Raw genomic sequence first — 16958 nt, 5'->3', positions numbered from 1 at the left:
ATTCCATGACATTCAAGATTGTTGCCTTTTGTTTGCAAACTTGGGGAAAATGAGGTCAATTTGATTCTTATTCAGTTGGTTTTGTTCAATGTAAAACAAAAGTAGCACTCAACTTCTATTTAATGATTAGAATAATGGCTAAGCTCAACAAGATTAGAAATATGGATAGTAATTTGAATTATTCATAATCCATGATTCAATAAAAGGAATATATAAATATCATGAAAGGAGTTATATTTGAAAGACAGTAAACATGTGAAGCTTCCCAGGTATAAAGACTTCACCTGCCAATGCAGGAGACACAAGAGATGTGGGTTTGATCCATGGGTCAGGAAGACTCCCTAGAAAAGGAAATGGCAACCCATTCCAGTATTCTTGCCTGGAAAATTCCATGGACAGAGGAGCCTGGTGGGCTGCAGTCCATAGGGTAGGGAAGAATAGGACATGACTAAGCGACTGGACAGGCACACAAACATGTAACAAAACTGTTTTGAAAAAAAAAATATTGCGTTTTTCATTTTCATGCTTCATATCATGTCAGGTGGCTGTCTGCAAAAATTCCTTTAATAATCAGTACCAAATATGTTATTCTTTAAGCCACCATTCATTTTAACCAGAAAATTATCTATATTTAAGTAAATCAAGTCAGTAATTTTTATGTTACAAATAAAATATAACATCCTATAGCTAAATATTTTGAATAACTGACTTTTGCTTACTTTTCTTACTTTAATTATGACATTATGCTTTGACATTAAATGAAAAACACAATCCGATTTCTTAAAAAGATTACAAAATTAGTACTTTCAGTATACATGTTTATTTTCCAATTAATTTTATTGATCTTACAGGCAGAGTAGTATCTTGATCTCTATTACATTCAACAACACCAAAAAATCTACAGCTCTGGTGTCAATATCAATAATTACTAAAAATCGAGCAAGCAATTTCCAACTATCTGCAATTAAGGAAAGCAGATCCAAAAGGCATATAACAGCAATAACAATAAAATAGTATTTGTGTTAAGACATAAATAGCCAACGTAAATGTAGTACCTCAGGCATTTTTCTAATTGTGGTATTTACACAAATTTTGGAAATTAAATTGAGCACACTGGCCAGTCTACTAATGATCATGAAAGACAAAATATGTAAAAGTGCCTATTTTGCTAATAGGATATGTTCAGCTCTTTAGCTTGACATTGTGTAGTACAGTTATCCCTTCCAAGCATTACAGATCAATACTACATGTGCCTCAAGCTCTTTTACAGATGAATGATCTGATGAAGATGCCCTCATCTCAGAAACTAAGGTCATAAATGTTTACCTTCCCTTGAAACATTCAGAAGGCTTGCTGAACCTAGAGAAAGCCCAATCGCAAACTACTGGAGGAACAGCGACACCTAGTGGTCATTATACTCCTAAGCAAATATCTTAAAAGGATAAACAAGGGTATCCATGAAGAAATCGCCACAAATGCATCCCCCTTAAATGTGACAGAAGCCTATTTCCAATGAAACTGAATCTGAAAATCACAAATACTTTCATTATCTTTTCTATTGATCAGTAATAATATAAATTGTAAGGAAAAGCCAGCATTGACCTTAAAATGTTTAATCAACAACCGTTTGCCTTTGTAGATTTTTATAAAAATCCAGTTTTGATTTCTTCATGTCTGAGTTCTTGCTTATTGTAGGATGACATAAAGAACTCTGAAACACTCTGAACCACTGAATGACCGGCTATGTGGCTCTTTTATGAATACATGGATTGGAATGTCCCAGCAACAAAATTAAACACTCTATACAACAGTGAACTATTCAAGACATTATAAAAGCTGCCAGTCTGTTAATTATTGTTGGATGGAGTTTACACTGGACATTTTATTAATTTCTTGTCAATAGGGAATATCAAGTTCATCAAGATTTTCTAAAACAAATGATTCATGAATTATAGAATCACTTTACCATCAAAGTCATTGTTTAGTAAGTAGGACTGTTTCCTATTAGTGAAAAAATCGGTACATTCTTTAGCCATTTGCACAGTCGATCTGAAGCGGTCCAAGCAAGCTTTTGCTGTTTGCTGGAACCTTAGCTCTGTTCACTACGCATACTTCCCATCAGACCCAACACTGCTCCCCATGTCTTTCTGGCCAACTCCAGAGAAACTGCACCTTCCCGTCACCAGGGAAGATTTTTCCTGAGCACAAACCCCGTTGTTGTTGACAGGACATACTGGAATTATCCCTTCCAGATGGACTTAAGTGCCCCCCACAGTGCCAAGACATACATGAATGAATGTAGGTGGAGTCACTATCTGTTGACTTATTTCATCTCCCTGTATTTCATTGCCAAGGACCAAAACTAGACTTTCTCCCTCCCTGTAACCTTTTAAGGCTCTGTTGAAGACAATAAATAGATGCAAGGCTTAGACAACAGTTTTTGTGTTAACATACCACCAGCCTCTCCAAATGAAGAATCAGCCTACTTATCACTCCCAGATCACCAAACTATCCCCACCCCAGCCACATGCCATGTCAGTGACTACCTGGGACATTCACCTAAATGCCACTTGGGTGCACAAAAGGGCTGGAGAGGCCAAGGCTTCCAGTGACTGTTTGCAACAGTCCACGGGAGTGACATCTCATAGGTACCTTCAAATTGCGGAACCAAGAAGAAATTTTAGTGTCATTTAAGATTTTCATGTAAATGTTAATCAAGACATGTTCCAGTAGGTATCTCTTGCCCAAACAGACAAGCAGTTAATTTTATTAAAGTAATGACTGTGATTTATGTCCTTTTAAAATTAACACTAAAGTGAGGTGCTGTAAGTTTAAAGCCCAGAGTTTTCTCCAGCCAACTCCCCCCAGTGACTCTCCAGTCCTCTTTTTCCAAGGTCCTCAGTTACACGAGGATGCATGGGCTATAGCCACAAGCAGTCAAATGTAACGTTTACTAAGGGGACAGGCAGCCGTGAATGGCACTGGAGGCACATGGAGGTTGCTTTCCATTGCCTTCATTACGTAGCTTCATCCTCCCTTTCCCCCCTCCTTTGTCCCTTTGCCTCCCTTATTTCAGCCTAAAGCTAACAGTGAGAGTATGAAGCACTGCTGCGCCCTTCTGCAGTCTGAACACCTGGGTTGAGTAACAAAGATGATTTCTGAATTCTAGGAGAAAATACTGCAAACTATTCACCACTCAACACACCCAGATAGTCTCAGATGAAGAGTTATGGGCAATCATAGGTTATCATTACTGTCTGCTCATAATAATAATGTTCTCCCCCAAATAACCCAGAACTTGAACTGGAATTTTGAGTTAAAGGTCTCTCTTCTACCTGCCGGTATTCACCTATCTTGACTTTGTGCATGTTTTAAGTATGAATTAGAAGAGGTTTGCAAATAAGTCCTGTCAGAGTTACCAGCGCACAAAAACATCTTTATTACCTCCTTTTCTCACATAAGCTAGCCAAAGAGTAAAGTCAATTATGCTTTTTACTAGTCGCCCAGGGCCATTCTTCCCTGGACCTGGAAGAGTGGAGAAGGGTCTAGCTGAATGGCTGGATGAATGGCCACCACTAGATCCCACCCACCTAGAAGTAATTTGGTCTGGGTCTAAGCGCTAATATCATGCTGCCAAGTCTCTTTCTGAAAAGCATAAAAGCAAAATATCCCATTCCAGCAAGCAAACCAACCACAAGGGTGGTGCCAAGAACCTTTGGGGCCCTTTTCTTGGCCACTCGGAATGCAGTTGGCAGCACTGCAGAGATTAATATATTGTTGACATGTCCCAAAACCTTGTTAAATGTTTTCCTCTTCAAGACACGCTCGTAATAGGTTTCCAAGTTGGGTCGCTTTCCATTTCCCCAGTTTCTCCTCGCAAACCCCAGGAACTTCAGTCGATGCAGTGTAACAGCAAGTGATACGTCCGCCAGGGTGAAGGATTCCCCACAGAGCCACGGCTGGCGGCCTTCTTCTAATTGGAGAAAGGGACACGGTGGGTTAAGGGCAAGCCCTGTACCGACAGACAGGGCTTTCCAGGTGGTGCTAGTGGGAAAGAACCCGCCTCCCCACGCAGGAGACATAAGAGACACGGGTTCAGTCCCTAGGTTGGGAAGATCCCCTGGAGGAGGGCATGGCAACCCAGTCCAGTATTCTTGCCTGGAGAATCCCATGGACAAGGAGCCTGGTGAGCTACAGTCCATGGGGTCACACAGAGTCAGACATGACTGAGTTACTGAGCACACGTGCACGCATTGTACCGACAGACTCTGGTTGGCATCTCTGCTCTTAGTGTTGAGGGCAAGGGTGACTATAGCAAAAGATGAAGGCTATGGTACATTTTCTTGACAATCACACTCAGTGAGTAATTCTATGCTTAAAAAAAAGGAGGGCAGCATGCAAATGTATCCCAAGCTATGGGACTTCACCTTCCAATGCAGGGAGTGCAGGTTCAATCTCTGGTGGGGAATATATGATCCTACATGCCTCTCAGCAAAAAAAAAAAAAATCACAACATAAACCAGAAGCAATATTGTAACAAATTCAATAAAGACTTTAAAAATGGTCCACATCAAAATAATCCATCCCAAAGCTAAGGGACACTTGGTTGACACCTGACAGGCACCTGGGTCCCTAGGTGTCACTAGAGCTACTTAAGCTCAAAGCCTGTCTATCATGCCTCCAAGCCAACAGAGTTAACAGATATTTCCTCGTGGGTTAAAAAAATGACACATGTACTTGAGGATTTAAACGTCACTCAGTAGTTGCTGCTTTTGTTAATTGCTACTTATTTAAAACAGAAGAAAATCCCTATTGTGAAGCAAGTTGCAGGTAATATGGTCTTCAACTTTGTGGTCAGTCAGAATAGTGCAAACAGTCCATGTGTCTGCACTTGGGCTTCATCATTCACTCATTTTCACAGGTACAGAAGACGGGTGCTCACCAGCCAGCCTGCCCATACACACAGGCTGACTCCCATGTTATGCTAAGTTCCTTCAGTTGTTTCCGACTCTTTGCAACTCTGTGGAGTGTAGCCCCCACCTCTCCCTGCCCCAGGCTCCTCTGTCCATGGGATTCTCCATGCAACAATACTGGAGTGGGTTGCCATTTCCTCCCCCAAGGGATCTTCCTGACCCAGGGATTGAACCCATGTCTCATGTGTTCAGTATTGGCAAGTGGGTTCTTTACCACTTGCGCCACCTGGGAAGCCCACCCATGTTATACTTTACTTCAATTTGCAATTTTTCTCCCACCTAAGGAAAAAACTAGAGGGAATGTTCTAGCAAGTAGAACACTCCCAAACTAACCACTGTAATTAAAACTTGTGAAACAGGCCAGGTAGGAATCTACCAACCATAACTTAAGTTGTGCAAAAAAAAATTCTTCACTGGCTATATTTCATATAAATGCAGAGTTACAACTAGACACCTGGGTTTTGTTGAATTCAGTATTATTGTTGCTATCATAAAGTCAAACTGTCCGTGAGTACTAACAGTTAAAGATAGTTTACAGAATGTTTTGGGTGAAATCTAAGAATGTTCCCATAAATACCCCTGGTATACAGAAAAAGACAAAAAGAACACAAATGAGAACCTACCTGGGGTTTCTTCATTTCTTCTTTGCAACTCAGTTTCAACCTGATCCAAGACTTTCTCCAATTCATCAAGAATTTTCTTCAAATATTTGACATTGTCATGGTCAAGGAGCTTTGACTAATTAACAAAAATAACTAAGTAGGTTATTTATGCCTGTAAAAATAATCAGTGTAGAGCAGAGAAGATATAAATTTTTATACAGTGGGAGTCTGTTTATTCTAGACAATGAGAAGAAACAGAATAACCAAAGCAAAAGCAAACCTGAGCGGAAATGCCCTGGCTGTGAAATTATCCCAGGGGCCAGACTCACTGTCCACTGGCAACTCCTGTGGGACTGAAGGATCAGAGAGGACAAAGAATATGAGGGCATAAAGAGACTCCTGTCACTGGGAAAGGAGTTTGGGGGAGAACTGATGCGTGCCTATGTGTATGGCTGAGTCCCTCTGCTGTTCACCCGAAACTATCACGACACTGTTTGTTAATCAGCTTAACCCCAATACAAAATAAAAAGTTTAAAAAAAGAGAGATTCCTTTCATGCCCAACTCAATAATGCAATTTTTTAGTTTTTTGTTTTTTTTTTAATCTTTTGGCCACACCTAGCAGCATGTGGGATCTTAGTTCCCCAGCCAGGGATGGAGCTCCTAACCTCTACATTGGCAGTGCAGAGTCTCAGTCACTGGAGAGCCAGAGAAGTCCTGAAGATGGTTGTGTTGATTTTGTTTTGCTTCATTGGCCATGTCATGTGGCACGTGGGATCTTCCCCGACCAGGGATTGAACCCATGTCCCCTACATTGGGAGCACAGAGTCAACCACTGGACCACAAAGGAAGTTTAAGAGTGGAAATTCAGCAGTCTTCAATGAATGAATAACTGAGGGGTCAGAGATGTGTGACTTCCTTGGTGGCTCAGTTGGTAAAGAATCTGCCTACAATGCAGGAGACCCAGGTTTGATCCCTGGGATGGGAAGATCCCCTGGAGTAGGAAATGGCAACCCACTCCCTTATCCTTGCCTGGGAAATCCCACAGACAGAGAAGCCTGGTGGGTTACAATCCATGGGGTTGCAAAGAGCTGGCCATGACTGAGCATGCATGCACACACACATAACTCAATAGCAAGTAAACAATTCAATTTAAAAATGGGCATAAGATCTAGATAGACATTTTCCCAAAGATATGCAAAGGCCAATAGGTACATGAAAAGATGCTCAACATTTTTGATCATCAGGGAAAACAATTCAAAACCACAGTAAGATACTACCTCATCTGTTAGAACGGCTATTATCAAAAAGACAAAAACTGTAAGTGTTGACAAGGATGTGTAAAAAAGGGAATCTTTGTGTTCTATTGGTGGGAATGTAAACTGGTACAGCCATGATAGAAAATAGTGTAGAGGTTCCTCAAAAAATTAAAAATAGAACTAATACACAATCCAGCAATTCTACTTCTGGGTATTTAGCCAAATAAAAACAAAAACATAAATTCTTAATAACTCATATATCTGGGTTCTAGAAAATGGTACTGATGAACCTATTTCCAGGGCAGGAATCAAGATACAGACACAGAGAACAGGCTTGTGGACACAGCAGGTGACAAGAGGGTGGATGAACTGAGAGAATAGCATTGAAACATATACATTATCATATGTAAAACAGACAGCTAATGGGAAGCTGCTGCATAACACAGGGAGCTCAACCCACTGCTCCGTAACAACCTAGACGGTGGAATGGGGTAGGGGGTGGGAGGAAGGTTCAGGATGGAGGGGATATGTGTATACTTATGGTTGATTCACACTGTTGTACGGCAGAAACCAACACAACATTGTAAAGCTTATCCTCCAGTTAAAAACAATTTTTTAAATTAATCTGAAAGATACCTGCAATCCTATGTTCCTTGCAGTATTATTTACAATAGGCAAAACAACTTAAGTGTTCATCAACAGATTAATGGATTTTAAAAAATTGTGATGTGTATATATAGAATGGAATATTTTCCAGCTACAAAAAAAGAATAAAAACTTTGCCATTTACAATGTAGTTAAACCTTGAGAGAATTATGCTAAGTTAAATAAATCAGACAGAAAAAGTCAAATACCATATGATCTCTCTTATTTGTGGAATCTAAAAAACAAACAAATAACTAAGCTTCTGAAAGCGAAAGTGAAGTCGCTCAGTCGTGTCCAACTCTTTGTGACCCCATGGACTGTAACCTACTAGGCTCCTCCCTTCATGGGATTCTCCAGGCAAGAGTTCTGGAGTGGGTTGCCATTTCCTTCTCCAGGGGATCTTCCCGACCCAGGGATCAAACCCAGGTCTCCTGCATTCCAGGCAGGCACTTTAACCTCTGAGCCACTAGGGAACTAAGCTCATAGATGCAGAGAATAGACCAGTGGTTGCCAGAGGCAGGGGGTAAGAGGTAGGAGAAATGGGTAAAGGTGATCAAAACGTAAAAAGGCAAAAAATGAAAGGTGTGAGGGGAAGATATACAGTATTAAAAAAAAATCCGCTGATTGCTTTATTGGTATAAAAAGGTCATAAACAGAGGTCCAGCTGACTCAAAGTGCAAAATACCTGAAATGACAGATTCCTATGATATTTTATTAACCTGCTTTTACATTTTATAACTTGCCTTGGCAACCAGCATGAGCAATATCTGCTCTTCAAGAAATTGTCGTTAAGTCTGAATATCAAATCTAATAAAGAAAAATTCTTTCTAAAAGCAGAGCATGAGCCAAAGGTAACATGTGCACTGATGATTTGTGATATTTAATAGAAGATATTCTAAGAAATAGCAATACTTTTACAAAAAGTGGACCATTTAACACAAATAGCAGATGTCAATTGAGGACAGCCTGGTTTACTTACTTTAAGTCGCTTCTGTTTTGCAATGTATGCCTCTTGTAAATCTGGGTTTTCTTCGGCAAGTTTTTTCAGTTCAGACTCCGTGTTACCAATTTGGCCTGATGATGAAATCAGTTTTGAAACAGAAAATTATTTCCTCCCTTCCATATAAGAAACAAGGAGAAGTAGGGAAACTTGATGGTAAGAGCATACGTGCTGGGGGGTCACGCCCTCTCTCTGCCCCAGACTCCCCCCTCTCTGTGCCTCGGTTTCCTCACCTTTAAATTGCAGCTATGAGACTATCTGCCACGCAGGTTGAGGATGAAATAAGAGGCCCCTTGGAAAGTGCTTAGAGCAAAGTCCAGCACACCGTGAGTGCTAAGTGCAGAACAGTTGTCCTACCTTTCAGTCCCTTTCAAGTCTTCTGTAATAAACTTTTTTTGTGAAGGGAAGGAAAAGGCATTATTTAGAGAAATATTTATTCTGGATGATAGAACTATGGTCAGAATACTTGCTTGAAACCATATGATGGGTATTTATGAGGAGGAGGAAGAACACGAGGAAGGTGAGAGGCCAGGAGAGAGACGAGGAAGATGGAGTGAGGGAGAGCGGGGAACGGGAGAGGACTGAGCAGGAGGGCATCAGAAAGAAAGGAAAACAGTGCAAGTAAGAGAACCCTAAAAACGAGGCATGATGTCATGGGAAGAACGTGCTTGGCGGAATTGGAGATCTGAGTGCGAGTGTTCCTGGTCACTCCTCAGTCTGACCACAGCCCCTTCCCTTCCCACCACTGGGCCATGAAGCACACCTCCTGCTCCTCATCCCATACACTGACCCATCCCTATGCTCAGGACAGGAGGAAGGAGAGAGCTAGCGGTCACAGCTCAACCTCAGTGGATCACCACTCACTGAACCTAGAGGCAGAGTAATGATGAGACAGCCTTCACATAATGAAACAAAACTAAAGGACCAGAAACGTGAACTCCATCGCCCACAACTGCCTGCAGACCCCAGCTGTTCTGATTCCTAGTCTGTCTGTCCCTGTAAACATGCTACGTTCTTTACTCTTCCACAGGCCACTCTTCTGAGTTTTATCTATGCTTGGTCCTCAAGGCCAAGAGCTGGAAAATCAGATCCTAGAGACAACAAATGTCCAGCCAAACAGATGAAGCACAGATTCATCTGCCTGGTACATGGATCGATGTGTAACGTGTATGTCCCCGAAGCAAACTCAACAATCCCGCCCCCAGGTCTTCCTGAGATGTGCTGGGTGTCAAAAATGAGTGAAAAGAAATGTGAGGCAGAAGTGCAGGTCTTTAAGACCTCTACATACTGCGAATCCTTGTTGTTGCATAAGCTGGGATCATGGAGTCCACGGTTAGCTCAGGATGTAAAATGCAGCCGTGTGTATAGGCATCCATGGGCAAAGAGTCAAGTAGTTCTCGATAATGCTGGACCCGTGGGTAATACATGCTTCCTTTATCAGGCATTAATCTGGGTGTTTTTTCTAAAATATACATACAAACACATACACAAACATTGAAGAAAAAGTTACAAATGAGACGTTACAACTAAAAGCAAAAAAGAAAAATACCAGCCCCCTCATCATTAACATTTTCAATATTATATGAAGGGAGGTAAAGGATGACGTTTTCCCAGCCTCAACATTCAAAACTTGAATTGAACTGATGTCCTAGACCAGATTCCAAACCATGATCAGACTTCTCCAACTCGCAAATCACTACTCTCAAGGTCCAGATTTTCATGCCAACTCCTCTGTGAAATCTTCTCCAACCTGCCACAACTACCAACATCTGACTTGATCAAGTGTGCCTTCCTCTGTACACAAAAAATACTTGGTACAAACTCCTTTATAACCCTTATCACCTTAATTAGTTATTGTATCTTTTTGCCCTATGAACTCCTTCAGGGCAGAGAACATATGATCCAGAGTCCAGCATCGTGTCTCATACACTTCATGTGTGCTTAGTCGCTCAGTCCTGTCCAATTCTTTGCGACCCCATGGACTGTACCCGCCAGGCTACTCTGTCCATGAGGATTTTCCAGGCTAGAATACTGGAGTGGGTAGCCATTTCCTTCTCCAGGGAATCTTCCCAACCTAGGGATCAAACCCAGGTTTTCTGCATTGCAGGTAGATTCTTTACTGTCTGAGCCACCAGGGAAGCCCAAGAATACTGCAGTGGGTAGGCTATCCCTTCTCCAGAGGAACTTCCCAACCCAGGATTTGAACTGAGGTCTCATTTTAGGCCATTGGTAAATGTTGGTTAAGTGAATCAAGGCTCATTATGGAAAGATGATCAGGGACCACACTTTCCAAGGTTCCAGTACATACCAAGAGTGATCCTGTTGATGTATATGGCAGAAACCAACACAATAGTGTAAAGCAATTATCCTCCAATTAAAAATATTAAAAAAAAAAAAAAGAGTGATCCTGTTGATGCTATGTGAATGTGAATGGCTAGTCTTCATGGAATTCACCAGGAAATTCTGGTATTTTATCTCTGGAAACTGGGTTTCACATAAATCTTCTGTTGTTGGTTAAACTCTAGACTATAGACTCCTAAAGGTAGGGATCATGTACTATTCTTTGTTGAATCCCCAGTTGCCTAATATAATGTTTGGCTGATAGCAGGTGTTCAATAAATTTCAATTAATAAATGAATATGTCCCCAAATCGCTAGCTATAGGAACATTTGCGCTGGAGAAGCTCTGGAGCAGTTAATGACGACACTGACATATAGAGGCTGAGACATTCTCCTAAGAGCCCACAGCTAAGTAGAGGCAGAACAAGAACCAAAGTCATGAACTCCTAATGCAGTGCTCTGTTGTATTACATCATCATAACATCTTCGAAGGGTATACTTTTCAGAGACTATCCAAGAAAAATAAAGATAAACCACATGATCCAGAGGCCAGGAATAAGTTCCTGCAGAACCAATTCCCACTTTTAACTCTCAAACTGCCTCTAAAAAAGTGCCAAAAAGCTTATTAATCCAACGGTTAAAAAGAACAGCCTCTACTCTATACATTTCTTTTTGCTTATTCACTTATTTAGTTTGGGTTATTTATTTAATTTAGAATCCTTTTGAGCATCCTACACTCATTCATAAGCACTGACAATTCACAATTGGTTGCAGAGCATTTCAGGCAAGATCTCATCATGCCAGACTAAGAAGAACAAGCTTTTAAGTGAATAGGCTATTTCTGACTCTCTAAGAAAAACAGAAGATGGATTACTCGTCAGTGGGCAAGTGTCTAATTCCCTGCTAGCGACTCTAATTCTGAAGTCTGCATTAGAATGACCAAGGCTCACATGTCAGCTGCAAACTGCTCATCAACTGTGGGTTTGCCCAACTAGACCACACTTCCTTACAGACCTTTCAGGATCTCAGAATGTCACCAGTACCCCCAATAATGCACAGTAGACATTCCCATGAGAATAACAGACTGGCAGCTGTCTAAGGTGCTTGAAATTCTGAAGAGTTCTTAACTTTTTGTTTGCCACTGACCTCCAAAATAATGTTCTTAAATGCATAAAATACATAGCATTGCAAAGAAAATTGATTATATTAAAGTATGTTATCAGAGTAAATTTAAATGATAAAACAGTAATATGGGTGTCTTTTATTAACACATTAACAAGATCTAACAGCAGATCTAATAACTACAATAATTTCAATGTAGTGAGGGGCATAAGTGATATTTAAGACATCTGCAATAACCATAATGCTATTAACACATCACCATCATGTGAACATATGAACAAAGTCATAGGCGCTTCTGATACTGCTTTGAATTCTGCCTACACTGGAAATGAAGGAACTGATCCATTTCTTTTGGAAATTAGTGAAAAACAAAGATATAATTTTTTTCCCCTCTAAGATAGTAAATCTCCTGGATTTTGTTCACAGACCACTAGGGGTAACAGTTCACAAAGTATGGTCGGAAAATCCCTGGGCTTCCTGAAGACACCCTCAGAGGGTCTACAAATCAAAGCTGTTTTTACAGTAATATTAAGATGTTCATTGCTTTTTCATTCTTAACCTCTCTTGAGTGTACAATGGTATTTTCCAGAGGTTACACAATGTGTAAAAACTCCATCGCTCTGACAGTTAACGGGATATGAGGCTTGTATGTTCTTGTATTTTAAACTTTTCTCAATTTTAATTTCTAATTTGATAAGTATTGATAGATAGCCCATATAAACAAAAGCTCTCTCAAGTGTCCTCATTAACTTCTAAAACAAAGGGGCCTTGAAACCTATAAGTTTAAGAACCACTGCTCTGGAGGGTTCAAGAACCACAGGTTAATAACCATAAATGATGCAGCATTTTAAAATGCTTCCCAGGTTGTTAAATTTATGGCTACTGGCTCTGGCTGCTTTGTGGGGCCAGGCTGGGGTCTTGACTTCAGAAGAGCATACCACTTCCTTCCTGGAAAGAGAATGAGAGCAGGAAAAACAATGTCTAATTGCTTTCTGGGAAAGGTCCATATGGCCAAGCCTGCATCCAAATGTTTGAACGCCTGAAAATAATCTTCTACTCAGTGCGCCATGAACTATATAACTATCTCCTAAGACAACTTTGTCAGACAGAGGCTCAGATACCCGCTGAACCCATGTTCTTTTCCAAGCTCACTTTCTCTCTTCAAGGACACCCTGTCCACATGACAGTGTACTACCAGCATCTTCCTGACACCAGCAACAAATTAGCAACAGACAGCTGCCTCTGGAAAAAGAGTTTTTTCAAAACACAATTGGGAATTTCCTTTGAGTGACACAGAAAATCTTCCCTCTCATTCTCATCTTCTTTTACTTTCCAGTCCTTTCATAAAGCACTTTTGTTATGATACTTAGAAAATCTTTTCTGGGTCTATCTTGGTCAGGAGTGAGAAAACAACAGAAGGGTTACAGGGGCAGGAGAGACAGTCAGAGGATTTTAAAGAAAAAGCAATAAAAGAAGTTTCCAGCACTGGGGAGGAGCATTGCCGTAGTGGAAGCCAGGATTAGTGACTAAGCTGGAAGAACAAACAAATACATTGGCATAAGAACTGACTTTGTAGAAACACTGAGTAGGGACAAAGGCAAGACTAAATTTAGGCAGCAGATCAGAAACAAGCGGATAGACACAAAGTAGAAAGAGGCGATAAACAAGGAGAGAAAACAAAAGCACAAAATTTGAAATCAGAAAGAAAGGATAAAATCATATTGCAATCCATTTAATGGGGACATCAGCTCCATATATCCTCAAGTCCCTGTGTTGCTAAGTAGACTAAGAATGGCCCTGAGCAATTTTTTTTAAAAATTACATTGTTTCTCCAAGAACAAACAATAAAAAGAGTTTAGCTTCCCAGGTGGCACTAGTGGTAAAGAACCTGCCTGCCAATGCAGGAGACGTACATAGGCGATGCAAGTTTGATCCCTGGGTGGGGAAGGTCCCCTGTAGGAGAGCATGGAACCCACTCCAGTATTCTTGCCTGGAGAATCCCATGGACAGAGGGGCCTAGCATCCACTAAAATTGAACAAATCACAGAAAGTTGTTTTAATTACTTTTTAAAACCACTTTTATTGGCATAATCAGGAGTTTTAAAGACTCCGTTTCTTTTCCTTACCATATACCATATTTTCTCTGCATTCAGTTACACACTTTGAGCTAATTTGCAATTTCAGTAGATGTGCTAACAAGTATGTAATGTTACTCAATTATATATGAGAGCCTTTTATTAACAGACATAAAATTATTTATTCTATGACCTTAACAATAATTGGAAATTCCTTTACATAAATAAATATATTATTTAAAGTAACAGTAATTTCAGAATTAATATTATTTTTAAAATCTGAATTAATTTTCTATTGATAAAACTGTATTTATAAAATAAATTTACATGTCCTAATTGGACTTAATATGTGATCCTTTAATCTACCAGGATACTGGGATTCTTTCCAAACCAAATTCTTTTCCTAAGAATATTCAAAATGACATATATGGACATAAGACATGGGACATAATCTTCAGAGAACTGTTACATAACATATTAAGTTACCAAAATTCAATATTTACCATACAACACCCTTGATTCCATGTCACCAATGAGTTATTTGACAATAATAAATAGTATATATTCTAGTATTTTGTAGTTATTTAATGCTCATCTTTTTTTTTTTTTAAATTATCTAGTGGCCATGTTAAAGTTCATTAAAAGAGATTACAATATACCAAAAGCATAAGATGTAAATATGTAAATACTGATTACACAGAAAGGTTGAGAAAAGTGTACAGGCCAGCAAGCCATCATTTTTAGTACAGTCTCATTTGGTAGACTAATGAAAGATACCAACAAATAACAGCAAAAGTGATGCCTGCTGACGACTACACTCTGTTCTGGAGATGAATGGATACACTTAAAGCCTCTCATTTGAACCAGGGGCAACTACACACCTCATGAAATTCATTCAAGTGTTATTCATTCTAATTTGTCAACTTTCCTCAAAGTTCCATCCATAATTGACCAAAATGCTGCATGTTCTATCCAGTTCAAATGTAGCAGCTCACAATTAGCCATGCTCTGGATAGAACCTACACTTCTGAAACAACTCAAGATCACACTTGTCTTTTATTTCATTGTTGGCTGTTGTTGGCAACTTATTAGCAAGCCAGGGCTCCCATCCTTCATTAACAAAGCTGATTTTTCCAAACAAAATTCATATACTACTTTTAGTCTTGTTAAACTTTATCTTAGTTATTGTTCCATGCAAAGCATTTCATAAGCTACTCATCATTTTAACGACTGCAGTTTACACATCCACAAGTGTAACAGTATTTCTTCCATGCCTTTATTCAAATCATTTATGGAATTGTTAGACTCAAATCAGAGAACAGAAGCCTAAAAGAACACCAGCAGAGATCCCTGTCCAAGTTGATATCTATTTTCAATATTTCATTCATTTTAATCATTCAAAAATATTTATTAAGCTCCCATTAGAGAACATTCACCATATGAGGCACTGGAAATATAGTTGTTAGTGAAACAGACACTGTCTCTGACTTCACAGTGCATACAGGGTCTGCCAGTAAATGAAATAATTAAGGTGTGATAGAATTATCATAGGATAAGTGAAATGAGAGAATATAGCTAAATAAGCAACATAGTATAAGAAATTTATAAATGAATATTCTTCAGAATGGTGGTTTATTCATCAGAATATATGCATTATTCTTATCTAGCCATACGTGCTCCTTCATTCCAAAGGGCTATCATATGACACAATCTCAAATGCTCTACTTAAATCAAGAAACACTATACCAAGAACTATGCCCAGCACACACTTTTTAAAGTGTTAGAGACATTCTCCAGTAATGTAAAACTTATGCTGGATCCTTTTAATCAAGATACTCAAAAATATTGTTTTTAATTTTTGACAACACATTCTAGAACTCTGCCATACATAAAGAAGTGTTTTACAGCACTGCTTAAAGCTTAAGCAATTACTTAATGCAAAATAATTTGTAGTACTGCTTCTCAAACTTCTATGTATGTATGAGTCACTTTGGAATCTTATTAAAATATAGATTCTGATTCAATAGACTTGCAGTAGGGTCTAGATTTCTGCCTTTCTAATAGACTCCTGCTGCTGCTGCTGCCAAGTCGCTTCAGTAGTGTCCGACTCTGTGCGACCCCATAGACGGCAGCCCACCAGGCACCTCCGTCCTTGGGATTCTCCAGGCAAGAATACTGGAGTGGGTTGCCATTTCCTTCTCCAATGCATGAAAGTGAAAAGTGAAAGTGAAGTCGCTCAGTCGTGCCCGACTCAGCGACCCCATGGACTGCAGCCTACCAGGCTCCTCCGTCCATGGGATTTTCCAGGCAAGAGTACTGGAGTGGGGTGCCACTGCCTTCTCCGAGGTGATACCAATGCTGCTGGTCAATGGAAAGAAAGAAAGTGAAAGTGAAGTTGCTCAGTTGTGTCCAACTCTTTGCAACCCCGTGGACTGTAGCCCACCAGGCTCCTCTGTCCATGGGATTCTCCAGGCAAGGATACTGGAGTGGGTTGCCATCTCCTTCTCCAGGGGATTTTCCCTACCCAGGGATGGAACCCGGGTCTCTTGCATTGCAGGCAGACGCTTTACCCTCTGAGCCACCAGGGAAGCTGGTCAATGGAATACATGTTAAATAACATGTTATCAATGAATAACATTTTCTCTCTCTTGTCTGGCACTTTTCCTAACCTCCATGAATTCTTAATAATAAATATACATTATGTTAATGATCATTGTGATAATGCTTACATGTTTATTTTAGATAAACTTCATCTAGAAACTAGAGTAGCCTTCATTTATATAAAGTAATTGTTTTCTTACTGCCTTCATATCTACTATAGGTTTTAGTTCCCTTAATCTTAATCTTTATTTAACCCTTTCCAACTGAATGACTCTTCTCCTTGGGAAACAGCAAAGAGTGAAATAAGAGTTGTTTGGATTGCTTTATCTCTGCAACTGATAAAA

At 39.8% G+C, this 16958-nt stretch overlaps 1 protein-coding gene across 5 annotated transcripts in view; it reads right to left on the bottom strand.

Moving 5' to 3' along the window:
- Window positions 1–801: 801 nt before the first annotated feature.
- Window positions 802–16958, bottom strand: part of GDAP1 (ganglioside induced differentiation associated protein 1) — a 50003-nt gene continuing 33846 nt past the window's right edge. For 3 of the 5 annotated variants that reach the window (XM_059893340.1, XM_059893343.1, XM_059893341.1), the window contains 4 exons: window positions 9766–9939; window positions 8457–8551; window positions 5597–5711; window positions 802–3973 (listed from right to left, as the gene is read on the bottom strand). In XM_059893340.1, the coding sequence (XP_059749323.1) occupies window positions 3591–3973; window positions 5597–5711; window positions 8457–8551; window positions 9766–9939 (767 nt within the window). In that variant the 3' untranslated portion in view covers window positions 802–3590. 5 annotated transcript variants of the gene reach the window in all.

The sequence above is a fragment of the Bos taurus genome, chromosome 14 (assembly GCF_002263795.3).
Source record: "Bos taurus isolate L1 Dominette 01449 registration number 42190680 breed Hereford chromosome 14, ARS-UCD2.0, whole genome shotgun sequence".
NCBI lineage: Eukaryota > Metazoa > Chordata > Mammalia > Artiodactyla > Bovidae > Bos > Bos taurus.
The sequence above is the reverse complement of the archived record's forward strand: the minus strand, read 5'-3'. Positions and strand labels throughout refer to the sequence as shown.